General features: G+C 37.0%; 1 protein-coding gene across 8 annotated transcripts in view; it reads right to left on the bottom strand.

Annotated features, from left to right (window-relative positions):
* Positions 1–13,337, bottom strand: part of Rnaseh2b (ribonuclease H2 subunit B) — a 63,321-nt gene that overhangs the window by 23,998 nt on the left and 25,986 nt on the right. For 3 of the 8 annotated variants that reach the window (XM_048800897.1, XM_015484260.2, XM_015484259.2), the window contains one exon: positions 8,010–12,125. The exons of the other annotated variants lie outside the window; for them this stretch is intronic. In XM_048800897.1, the coding sequence (XP_048656854.1) occupies positions 11,478–12,125 (648 nt within the window). In that variant the 3' untranslated portion in view covers positions 8,010–11,477. Of the gene's footprint in view, positions 1–8,009; positions 12,126–13,337 lie in introns of those variants that run through there. 8 annotated transcript variants of the gene reach the window in all.

Below are 13,337 nucleotides of genomic sequence, written 5' to 3' on the forward strand. Positions count from 1 at the left end.
AGTGTTTTGAACATAAATTGATGGTGTCTTTGTTAAATGCTTTTCTATTGAGATAATCGTGTGATCCTTGTCTGTGAATCTATTGATGTGGTGAATTATATTTATTGATTTCTGTTTGTTGAATCTAACTTGCATCTTGGGATGAAACCCACTTGATCGTGGTATACCATCTTTTAAATATGTTTTTGTATGTGCTTTATTAGTATTTTATAAGAATTTTTGCATCCATATTCATCAGGGATATTGGTCTGAAGCTTTCTTTCCTTGATGTCTTTGTCTAGTTTTGGTATCAGGGTGATACTAGTTTCACAGAATGAGTTTGGGAGGGTTCCTACCTTTCTCTTTCATGGAATAATTTGAGGAGGCTTGGTGTTAGTTCTTTAAAGTTAGGTCTGGTAGAACTAAGCTGAAAATCTGCCTGGTCCTGTTTTGTTTTTTATATTTATTTTTTAATTGTAGTTGGACACAACACCTTTATTTTACTTGTTATTTTTGTATGTGGTTCTGAGGATTGAACCCAGGGTCTTGCACGTGCAAAGCGAGCGCTCTACCGCTGAGCCACAACCCCAGCCCTGGTCCTGGGTTTTTCTTTGTTAGTAGGCTATTGATAATGTCTTCAATTTCATTGTTTGAAATTGATCTATTTACATTTTCTGTGTATTCCTGATTCAATTTGGGTAGGTCATATGTCTCCAGAAATCTATTAATGACTTCAAAATTTTCTATTTTATTGGAGTATAAATGTTCAAAATAGTTTGATTATTGTATGTATTTCAGTAGTGCCCATGGTGATATTTCCTTTTCCATTGTGGATTATAGTAATTTGAATTTTTCCTCCTCTTTTTCTTAGTTAGCCTGGCTAAGAGTTATCAATTTTATTTATTTTTTGAAAGAACCAAGTTTTGTTTTGTTGATTTTTTTGTATTGTTTTCTTCTTCTTTTCAATTTCAGTGATTTCAGCTCTGATTTTAATTATGTTCCATCCTCTTTTGCTATTGATGTTGATTTGTTCTTCTTTTTCTAGAGCTTTGAGATATGTTAGGTTATTTGTTTGGTGACTTTCTATTCTTTTAATGAATGAACTCAATGCAATGAACTTTCCTCTTAGAACCTCGTTCATAATGTTCCAGAGATTTTGATATGTTGTGTCACTATTCTCATTTACCTCTAAGTATTTTTTTATATTTTACCTCTGATTTCTTATGGTCATTCAACAGCAAATTATTTAGTCTCCATGTGTTAGAGTAGCTTCTATTTTTTATTTTATTGTTGTTTCCTAATTTCATTCCATTTTGACTGATAGAATGCAAGGTATTATCTCTATTTTTTATTTGCAAAGAGTTGCTTTGTGGCCTAATATAGTCTATTTTAGAGAAGGATCTGTGTGCTGCTGAGAAGAAAGTATATTCAATCATTGATGGATAAAATATTCTATATGTGCCTGAAAAGTCTAAATTATTAACTGTATTCTTTAGTTCTATAGTTTCTTTATTTGGTGTTTGTTTGGAGGATCTATCCAGTGGTGAGATAGAGTGTTAAAGTTACCAAGTATTATTGTCTACTTATTCTTGAAATTGAGAAGGGTTTGTTGATGTGCATAGATGTTGCATTGTTTGGAGCATAAATATTTACAATTATTATATCTTGTTGGTGTATAATTCCATTAAGCAGTGAAAAACAAACTTCTTTTTCCCTTCTTATTTACTTTGGCTTGAAGTCCACTTTATCTGATATGATGACAGAAACCCCTGCTTGTTTACAATATCTATGTGAATGTTATTTTCCCATCCTGTACTTTCAGTCTGTAGATATTTTTGAGTCTCTTGGTGACAGCATATTGTTGGGTCTTGTTTTTAATCCAATCTACTAGTCTATGTCTTTTGATTGATGAGTTTAGACTATTTATTGTCAATGTTATTATTGAAAAATGATTTATTCCCTGTCATTCTGATTTCTGGCTTTTAACTTGAATTAGTTTATCCTTTGATTGACTATTCTTCTAGTAGTTCCTCCCTTTGCTGCTTTTCAATTGTAGTTTTCATTAAATATTTTATTATATTTTGTAGTGCAGGCTTTCTAATTGCAAATTTTTGAAACTATTGTTTTATCATGGAAGGTTGCTATTTTCATCAATTCTGAAGCTAAATTTGCTGGATAGAGTATTCTTGGTTGACATTAATTTCTTTCAGAGCTTAGTATATATTATTCCAAGACTTCCTAGCTTCTAGGTTCTGGGTTGAGAAATCAGCTAAGAAATGGACTCATTTACCTCTTAATATAACTGTTGTTTTTCTTCTATCAGCCTTTAATATTCTGCCTTTATTCTGTATGTTAGGCATTTTCATAATAATGTGCCTTGGTATGGGTCTGGTGTAATTTTGTGTATTTTGTGCCTTGTAAGCCTCCTTTATTGATTTTTCCATTTCATTCTTAAGTCTTGGGAAATATTCAGATATTATTTTATTGAAAAGATTGTGCATTCCTTTGTTCTGCATCTCTGAGCCTTCGTCTATCCTGATAAATCTTATATTTGGTCTTTTCATGTTATCCCATATTTCTTGGAAGTTCTGTTCATGGTCTCTTAATATCTTTTCTTCATGGTCATTTATTTTCAAGATTATATATTTTTGTCTTCATTGACTGAAATTCTATCTTCCAAGTGGTCTAGTCTGTGGGTGATGCTTTCCACTGAATTTTTTATTTGGTTTATTGATTTCTTCCTTTTGAGGATTTCCACTTGATTTTTTTCCCCCCAGAATTTCTCTTTATTGAAGTGATCTTTCACTTCCTATATTTTCTGATTTCGTTCCTTACATCAACCTTTCTAAACTCCTTCTCTGACACTGTGGTGTCAATGGACTCTGTTATTGAATTATTTGTTTGTATGAGGTGATTTGTTCCCTTGCTTTTTTTTCATATTGTGTGTGTGTCTACTCATCTAAAAGTATGGATCTGTGGATTTACAGTGTCCCTGGAGGTTTCCAGAACCTCATAGTTTAGGGGGAGGCAAATAATAAAATAACCAGAGCCAAAAATATACAATATTAAACCAAATAGTTCCTACTATGACATCTACAATGTTAATTGTAACAATAAACAGAAATGATGTCATCAGTTATTGCCCACATGAAAACAGTGTTTGTGAAAGGATTTACAATTTTGAGTGGAGAGTGGAGAGAGAACAGAAGAGATGTAGAATGTCATGATTCTGAAAGAGGAGGTGAGAAAATAGAATTTAAAAATTAAAGGAAGAGTGAAAGAGAGAACCAGAGAGGTTGGCTGTTAGCAGAAGAAAAGAGAAAGAGAATTACGGGAAATAGATAAGTGAGAGAAAAAATATATAAAATAAAAAACATAATAAATAAAAATAGAAAAATACAAAACAAAACTGAAATATACTAATTAAAAATCCTAGCCCTCAAAAGATTGAGCCATGAAAAATATCCACCTTCAAAAAATGCTAGAAATGAGAAAAAAGAGACAAATACACATCAGTGTCCATGAATATACTTTCTTTTCATTCACTCAGAACTTTCTCCAAAATTGATATAATATATATAATAAGCCATTAAACTATCTGAGCAAATACAAAAGGAATGAAGTAATCCCTGTATCTTTTCGAATCATAATAGGATGAAATTAGAAATTAATAGCCAGAAAAGTTACAGAACTACATAAATACACAGAGAATAAATACTGCACTTTTGTTGTTATTTCTTGTTTTTTGGCTTTTTGGTACCAGGGATTGAACTCAGGGGCGCTTAACCACTGAGCTATAGCCATTTTTACAACATTTTTTATTCTGAGACAGGATCTTGCTAAATTGTTGAAGGCCTTGCTAAGTTGCTGAGGCTGGCTTTGAATTTGTAATCCTCCTGTCTCGGCCTCTTAAATCACTGGGATTACAGGTGTGTGCTACCATACTCAGCTGAACAATGCACTTTTGGATGATGAGTGAGTCATTGAAGAAATCAGGAGAGAAATTTAAAAAAATTTTAGAAGCAAATAAAAACACAACACACCAGAATCTATGGGATACACCAAAGGCAGTTCTAAGAGGGAAATTCATAGTTATGAGTGCCTACATTTAGAGAGAGAGAGAGAGAGAGATCTTAAATAACCTAATGATGCATCTCAAGGTCTTAGAAAACAAGAATAAACCAATCCCAAAAAGAAATAACAAAGATCTGAGCTGAAATTAATGAAATAGAGATTACAAGAACAATACAAATAATCAACAAAACAGGGTTGATTCTTTGAAAGGAGAAACAAGACTGATAAGCCCTTAGCCAAACTAACTAAAAGAAAGAGCAGAGAGACAAATTAACAAAATTAGAGACAAAAATGGGAATATTACAACAGACAAAATTGAAATCCGGAGGATCGTGAGGGACTATTTTGAAAAATTATGTTCCAATAAAATAAAAACTCTAGAAAAAATGAATAAATTTTGAGAAACATAACCTACAAGAGTTGACTCAAAAGAATATGTAAAATAACAAGCAATGAGAATGAACTGTAATAAGATGTCTCCCAACAAGAAAAGCCCAGGATGCGATGAATTCACAGCTGAATTTTTACCAGATCTTTAAAGAACTAACATCAATGCTCCTCAAATTATTTCATGGAATAGAAAGGGAGGAAATGCTTTAAAACCCATTCCTTGAGGCTATTCTCACCCAGATATCAAAACCAGATCAGGACACATTAAGGGAAGAAAATTACAGATCAATATCTTTGATGAACATAGACACAAAAATACTTATTATACGAGCAAATTGAATTCAATAATCCATCAAAAAGACAATCCATCGTGATCAAGTTGGATGCAAGATCTGTTTATAACTTATGCAAATCAATAAACATCACCAATAACCATATAAATAGAACCAAACTAAGGACAAAAATCACATGATCATCTTGATGAAGCAGAATAAGCCTTCCACAAAATTCAATACTCCTTCATAACAAAAACCCTGAAAAAACTAGTGGTAGAAGGAACTTAGCTCAACATCATAAAGGCTACATGTAACAAACCTAAAGTCAATATCATTCTAAATGGGGAAAAACCATAAAAAACTCTTTTTTTTTTTTTTAGAATGCACTTCCTCTGAAGTCAGGAACAAGACCTTGATGTACACTCTCACCGCTCCTATTCAATATAGAACTTGAAATTATAACCATAGAAATTAGGCAAGAAATAGAACTAAAAGGGATACAAATAGGAAAGAAGTCAGATTATCTCTATTTGCAGATGATATGATCCAATACTAAGAAGACCCTAAAGGTTCAAGAAGACTTCTTTAGCTAATGAACAAATTTGGCAAAGAATCAGTATAAAAACAAATCAACAGCTTTTCTATATACCAATAATGAATCTGTTGAGAAAAAAAATCAGAAAAACAATTCCATTCACAAGAGCTTAAAACACACACACACACCACCACCACCACCACCAACAACAACAACAACAAAACCCCCAAACACTTAGGCATAAATTTAACAAGGTGAAAGACCTCTACAGTAAAAATCATAGAACAATGAAAATAGAAAACACTATTAGATGGAAAGACCTCCCATGTTCCCCATATTCATGGATAGGTAAAATTAGTAACATTAAAATGGCCTTATTCAAAAGTAATCTACATACTCAATGCACTCCTCATAAAAATACCAGCAATATTCTTCACAGACCTTGACAAACCATTTTTAATATTCATACGGAAAAGCAAAAGATCCAGAATAGCCAATGCAATCATGGGCAAAATGAAGATTGTGGGAGGCATCACATTATCAAATAGCTTTGAAATGGTGGTTGAAAAATTGGTTGTGTTGGGGCTGTGGCTGTGGTTCAGCGGCCCTGAGTTAGATCCTCAGCACCACATAAAAATAAAATAAAATAAAGGTATTGTGTCCAATTACTACTAAAAAATAAATATTAAAAAAATTGGTTGTTTTTTTCTCTATGTATGTTATTTTATCTCATATGTAAAAGACAGTGGGGGTAGTTACTATACTACAGAGACATAGTAACTAAAACAACAGTACCAGCATAAAACAGGCACATAGGCAAATGGGACAGAATAGAAGATACAGAAACAAACCTACATACATGGCTACAGTCATTTGATCCTTGACAAAGTTTCCAAAAACATACTTTTAAGAACAGAGAGCTTCTTTCAACAGAAAGTGCTAGAAAAATTGGATATCCATACGCAGAAGAATGAAACTAGATCCCTCTCTCTTGCTCTGTATAAATGTTAACTCAAAACGAACCAAAGACCTAAGTATAATAGTAGGAACTATGCAACCATTACAAGAAAACAGGAGAAACACTTCAACATATAGGCACAGGCAAAAACTCTCCCTCAATAGGACTCCTATATCTCAGGAAGTAATAGCAAGAATCAATAAATGGGATGGCATCATCTACAGAAAAGAAAACCAACCCACAGAATGGGAGAAAATCTTTGCTAGCTACTCCAATAGACACCTAATACAGAATACATAAAGAACTCAAAAATTCAGGGGGCATGGGCTTAGAAATGATGGTGAAATGTGATGGACATTATTATCCAAAGTACATGTATAAAGACACGAATTGGTGTGAATATACTTTGTGTACAACCAGAGATATGAAAAATTGGGCTCTATATGTATAGTAAGAATTGTAATGCATTCTGCTGTTATGTAAATTTTTTAAAAGTAATTAAAAAATAAAATAAATAATAGGGAAAAAAAGAACTAAAAAATTAAACACCCAAAACCAAATAACCCAGTCAATAATTGGGCCAATTAATTGAACAGACACTTCTCCAAAGAAGTACAAATGACCAACAATTCTATGAATAAAAAAAATATTCAACATCTTTAGTCATTTGGGAAATGCAAATCAAAACTATCCAGATTCCATCTCATTCCAGTCAGAATGGTAATAATCAAGAATGCAAATAATATTAAATGCCAGCGAGGAAGCTAGGAAATGTGCACTAGTACAGCCACCAAGAAAATCAGTATGGAGGTTCCTCAACCAACTAAAAATAGAACTATGATATACTCTTGGTATTTATCCAAAAGAATTAAAGTCAGCATACTTTAGAGATAGATGCATTCGCATGTTTACCACAGCACAATTCACAATAGTCACGTTATGGAATCAGCCAAGGTATCCATCAACAGATGAGTGGATGGAGAATATGTAGTTTATATACACAACAGTGATTTACTCAGTCATAAGGAATTACGTCATTTTCAGGAAAATGGATGGAAATGGAAAAGCACCATATTGAGTGAAATAAGCCAGACTCAGAAAGTCAAGGGTTGTATGTTTTCTCTCAAGTGTAGAAGGTAGTGAAGAAAAAGGAAAAATGAAGGAACATCATGAAAGTAGAAGGGAGGCCAATAGGGATAAAGATGGGATGGGGGGCGGGGCAGACAGGAGCGAAGGGTGGGGGAGATGCTGGGGGGTGAAACTGATGAAATCATGTTATGTGCATGTGTAAATATGCCACACTGAAAGCCACATTCTACAAAAGCCACCCCCCAAACATATTGCAGAGGGGGAAAAAATAGGCTACTTCACCACATATGAACTACCTACCACTACAAAGCGCATGGATACATGCAACTTTCTTAATACATGTTTGTTAATAAATTGAGACAGTAAAGGGTGGTCAGGCTATGTATATTTTTACTGGAAAGGTGTCTTCTTGTGGTTCATAATGCTGAAGGTTATTATTTTCAAAACTCAAAGAGCACAAGGTCAGGAGGATGTTTGTGTTCCTTATCTGTGGTGCAATGTTTCTAACACAGATGTCATTATAAACATTGGGACATTATTCACTTCTCTGATGATTCAAATAAAAAATATCCATGGCTATAACTTAAAATAAATAAAAGTACTTCTGTCATCATACAGGGATCTGAGATCTATAGGAGCAGAGATCTCTACTTGCATCTTCCAGGTTCTTAACCATGTTGCAGAAAATAATTTAAGAACATAACAGGTGTAAGATAACAGCGCAAGAGATTTATTAAAAAGCGGAAGTACACACACAGGAATGGAAGTGCAGGAAGGGAGCCCGAGGCAAGCCTCCCTCCTTATGCTGCCAACATTACTCTATCATATGCTGAGTGATCATCACGTATCTGTGGATATGAGGGAATGTGGGAAGTCCAAGTAGAAACCAGTCACTTGATTAGCAGCTCATATCTCCTCCCATGTGGGTTAAAACTATTACAGTGGAAGGTCTGGTCACATCTTGGTCAAAGATGTGCATGCTACAAGGAGCTGTGTGTTCCTCCGGCTGCCATGGAGCTATCCAGCCACGGTGTCTTAGCCACTGTTTTATTGGCTAATTAGTAAGTGGTGGTGAGGGCTTAAGGCGACAGAACACAGGTAGGTCTGCTCACAAGTTGTTGTTCTGTACGTCAATGGTTTCACAGGCATTCCTTTGTTGAGAATTACTGTACTCCTCAATTTACCTATCTTATCTCCTGCACCAGACTCAGATCCCTATTTTTACCAGGCTGCCGAAAGAAGGTGGTCTATCTTCTGTAGCTGCTTCAAGCTGTAATGGGATGTCATCCCTACCTATCCAGGGATCTAAAGTCTCTAGTCTCAGTTGCTGGAAAAGGTCGAAATCCATTCACCACCATCATTCTGGCTACTTGCCTAGGAAAACAAGTAGATAGTTGAGGTAGTATCCCAAAGCAACAAAATAATCCATGGCACAAAAGCAACCCAACACTTATGAGGGTCATAAAGAATATTAATAATTTTTCCTAGCAATTTCCTTTATCCCGCCAAGAGAGCCAAGCATTTAGGCTAAGGGCAGAATCATCAACCATCACCTTTACCTGGACATGCAGATCTTGCAAGGCTAAAGTAATGCTGCCTTAATTATCAGGGATATATACACAACATCAGTTTTAATAATGGCACAGGCCCCTGACTGGGCAGCTATTAAGATGTCAAATGCCATATGATTCTGGATTGCTTTTCTCATTAAGGCTACCTCAATACTTAATAGGATTAATCCAACATGGCGATACCACATTGTCATTTAAATTTCTTTGAGTAAAACTGAAAGTCTTCTATGTGCCACGTTACATCTTCCAGCCATATCTGGAGTACAAAGATGGAAGCTAAATGGTCATACCAGTAAAGAACAATTTGTGACCATCTTTCATGAAAATCTGGGAGATTAGTAGGCTCACCTGTGGTCTTAATCCAACATCTATGATCCAGGGATATCCTAGGGTACATCTAACCAACCACCAAAGGGGAAGCCATGGCCCATAGATTAATTCCACACAATCACTGAGTTCCACTTGATGTTAGCCATCTTATTCTCAACCTCTATATCCAAATGGTAGCATACTAATCACTTTCTTGTAGTATTATATTTTACCTTCTGTTGGGATATCTGGGCCTTTCATGGAGATACTCAGAACCCAGGAAACCCCAAGAAATTAAGAACTCTGATAGTATTTTTGTCAGCATCTTGTTTTGTGGGGCTGCAGTTAAGACCATTCACATATTTGAACAGAGCTCCATTTTCTGAAGTTTGAGAACTTAATTCCCCTTTGCTAGGGCATTTCTAAACAGGTGCAAGCTGTCTCTAATTCCTTGAAGCAGCACCTTCTAAGTACATTGACCAATTTCTATTGTGCCAGGGTCAGTCTAAACTGTTATTGTGACTCAGGGTGTAATGGGATGCAAAGACAGCATTCTTGAGATTAAGGACAGTGTACTATGCAGATCAACTCAGTATTTAAGTCAAAATAGTGTATAGGTTTAGGATTATGGGATGAAGGGGGATTACAGCCTTATTAATTGCCTGCAAATCTTGGACCAGTCGACATTCCCCGAAAGGTTTAGCACTGAGAGAATCGGAGTATGACATGCTCTGGGATACCATGCTTAAAATAGAGATAAGGGGTTGGAACCCTTGGCAGGCCTCAGGCTGCTAGAGGACTATTGTTTATGGAGCTATGTTTTTGGGTCTTTTAGAAAAATTAAGATTGTCTGGGCATTTATTGCCTTTCCCGATATCTGAATGTCCCAAACTTGAGGAATTATTTTAGTCAAAGCATCCACAGGCAGAACTCCAATCTCTTTCTAGATATTATCAATGTTATCAATGCCCCAATGAAGGGGGAGGTGAATGTTTAGGTGCTACATGAAGAGTTACATACAGAGAGCCTAAGAATTTCTAACCTAACAGGGGAGTGGGGCTTTCTGGAAAAACCAGGAAGGCTTGAGTCATAATTAGTTCTCCAAATCTGCAAGTCAGAGATACTACAAATCTTTAGAGATTCTGTCAAGACTAGTCACAAAAAAGGTTTGATTATAAAGTAGTGTAAGAGGTTCAAGTAAGGCAAAATATGAAATCCCCATATCCCATATTTTTTACCTGCCATGTCAAGAGTCACCTGAGACTCTTCCTGAGTGAAGTCCAGCTGGCCAATGGGGACAATATGAAACCTTGGATACATTCAGTCCTCAAGGGCACTCATCATAGGAGAGGATGTTCATCCCAGCTTCCCTTTGGAGGCAAGGGCAGTCTCACTCCCATTGTTTTTCCCTCATTACATAGGGGACAAAACCAGGTTGAGGCGGTCACCGTTTAGGACAATTTTTCCTCCAGTGTCCAGATTCTCCATACCTGAAACAACTGTCAGGTCTCCAGTTTTTCCCCTTTGGGCTACATCTGCCTCTAGGGTCACCTTGAGATTGCAAGGTGCTTCTCATACCAAATGAAATTAGTTGGGCTTGTTCTCTATCCTGCTGCCATCTCCTCTGGGACCTCCTAAACTCTTCCTTTCTTTCTCTGTGGAATGCCAGAGGGGCCAAATCTTTCAGGTCCTTCAAGGACAAGAACTGGTTCAAGGCCTTCTTTTGAATCTCTTTTTTGATGTATGGGGTTGACTGGTAGGTGAAAAGTATCCCTAATACCACTTGCCCATCCACAGAGTCAGGATCAACAGAAGAGTATTTCTGGAAGGCCTCAGTTAGCTGATTTAAAAACAATAAAGGATTTTCATCTTTTTCCTGTTTTACCTTCCAAAATTATCACATTTTTCCTTTTCCTTATACTTTTTCATCCTTCGATAAGACAAGTTATCATGTGGTTATGCCTAACAAGGCTGATGTGTTCTGGTTGATGATTCCAGTTAGGGTCCTCACGGGGTATGGCTATATCCCCTAGTGGTTGGTTAAAGTCAGGCTACCTGCATGTGCCCGAGCTTCATACAAAATACTATCCTTTTCTTCAAGAGTGCAGCAGGTGGACAACACTACATGTAGGTCAGACCAACTGAGATTAAAGGTCAGAGTCAGGGCCTGAAATTCATCTATAAATTGGTTTGGATCCTCTGAAAAATTTCCTAACTTCTGTTTGCATTGAGCCAAGTTTGACAGAACAAAATGATCATATATTCCCATGATTTCCCCTTCTCCATTTGAGACTTCCTCAAGTGGATGAAGACTGGAGAGCTGGGGGTCCCCATGAAGGGATACGGTTCTCAGCACTCCCCTGTAGGGCCGCTCCCCTTGGATAGAGGGGGGTTTGAGAGTTGATGAGAAGGTGGGCTGAAAGGTAGACCAGATGGGACAGATTAGGCTGAGAAACCCATGGGATTACAGTCTGGGGGGAGTGGCAGGCTTTCAATGGGGAGGGCCCACGTGGCATTCTAAGGCCACCACTCAAAAGTGCATCCTCTAGGGGAGCACTTTCTTCCTGGACTTTAGTTAAAGGAAAATGGTCATTGTGTATTTTACAGAGACCCTTAAGTTTTGGGTCCTGGTATAAGACCATAAAGGCCTGGACATAAGGTACTTCTGTCCATTTCTCCTCTTGTTTGCAAAAGAGATCCAGCTGCAAGATAGTGTTCAATTTTAAGGTCCCATTTTCTGGCCAAATCTCCCTACTTTTCAATTTGTATTGAGGCCATGCCATGTTGCAAAGAAAAGTTAGTCTGCTTTTATTTAGACTGTCAGCCTTAAAAGCATCCCAATTATTTAAGATGCAGCCCAAAGGAGAATTGGCGGGCACAGATGTGGTATTATCCATTTGGAGAGGTGACATTATCTTGTTTAGTGATGAATGTGCCTCTCTGTTCTGGAAAAAGAAAAGAGAAATTGAAATAAACAAAGTCCTGTCCATAGGTATGACCTTATGTCATTTTAACTGGTGTCTTACAACAGAAAAGTTAGGCATCCTTGCCTCCAACTGACACCTGTGCTTCTAATTATCCCTGGAGCCCCGGGATTCTTCAAGCCTGCCTGAGGTCCTATATGAGAAGAGACAGAAAGGACTCCAGAGGCCAGGTATGGGTCTGCATGCCTATAATCTCAGTGGTTTAGGAGGCTGAGGCAAGATGATCACCAGTTCAAAGCAACTTAGGGACACCCTGTCTCAAACAATATATAAAATGGGCTGTGAATGTAGCTCAGTAGCTGAGCACCACTGGGATTAATCCTGTACCAAAAAAAAAAAAGGGTCTACAGAGGTCTGAGGATGTCTTTAATGATGAAAAATGGTCCACTCTCCTTTTATTGCCCCCAATGAGCCCTATCAAGGATAAGGCTTAAAATGACCATAGGATCCTTGTGAGCAATTTCAAATCTCATAATCCACATCTCTCCCATAAGCCCAGAGCATATGAATAGCATATACATTATGATCCAAAAACAAGTGATTCTGGGGTCTGCACTTATACCAAAAGGGGAACAAAACATCTGGACTGCTGGTACAAAGGAGTTTGGCAGTTGGAAAGATTATGAAAAAGAATCAAAGAAGGCCTTAAAGGAGGGTCACTCAAATCCCAGATCACACAGAGGATAATTAGTACTAGATGAACACAGCAAGCAGCAGTGATGGAGGCACTGTAAAAGGGCAGCAGAGCACCAAAAAGGAAATTTACCAGTGCCTGGAAACAATGCAGGAATCAAGATTTCCACAGCAAAGGGGAAAAAAAGAAGAAATACAAAGAGCAAGGCTGGAAGGGAGATTGCCTGCCATCCTCTGCACTATGTAAGGTTCTACAACAATTACTGTATTGATTTTGGAGGTTGCTTCTGAGGCTGTCATGCCAAGGCCAATTTCCTCTGCTTGCCTCAGGTGTGACCTACTTGTTTTATGAAATGTGAGGGTGCTGAAGACACTGAGTGATCAGCCCTCATGAGTGTCTCCCCATGTGAGTTTGTTAAGTTCCATCTGACCCAGTGCCTTTTATCTTTGACATCTTTATGACCTGACACTCATGTTTCCCTAAACCCAGAGGGAAGGAATCTGAAGACATTTCAGAGAAGAATGTGTGTGTGTGTGGGG

This window comes from Marmota marmota, unplaced genomic scaffold, assembly GCF_001458135.2.
Source record: "Marmota marmota marmota unplaced genomic scaffold, marMar, whole genome shotgun sequence".
In the NCBI taxonomy this organism is placed as follows: domain Eukaryota; kingdom Metazoa; phylum Chordata; class Mammalia; order Rodentia; family Sciuridae; genus Marmota; species Marmota marmota.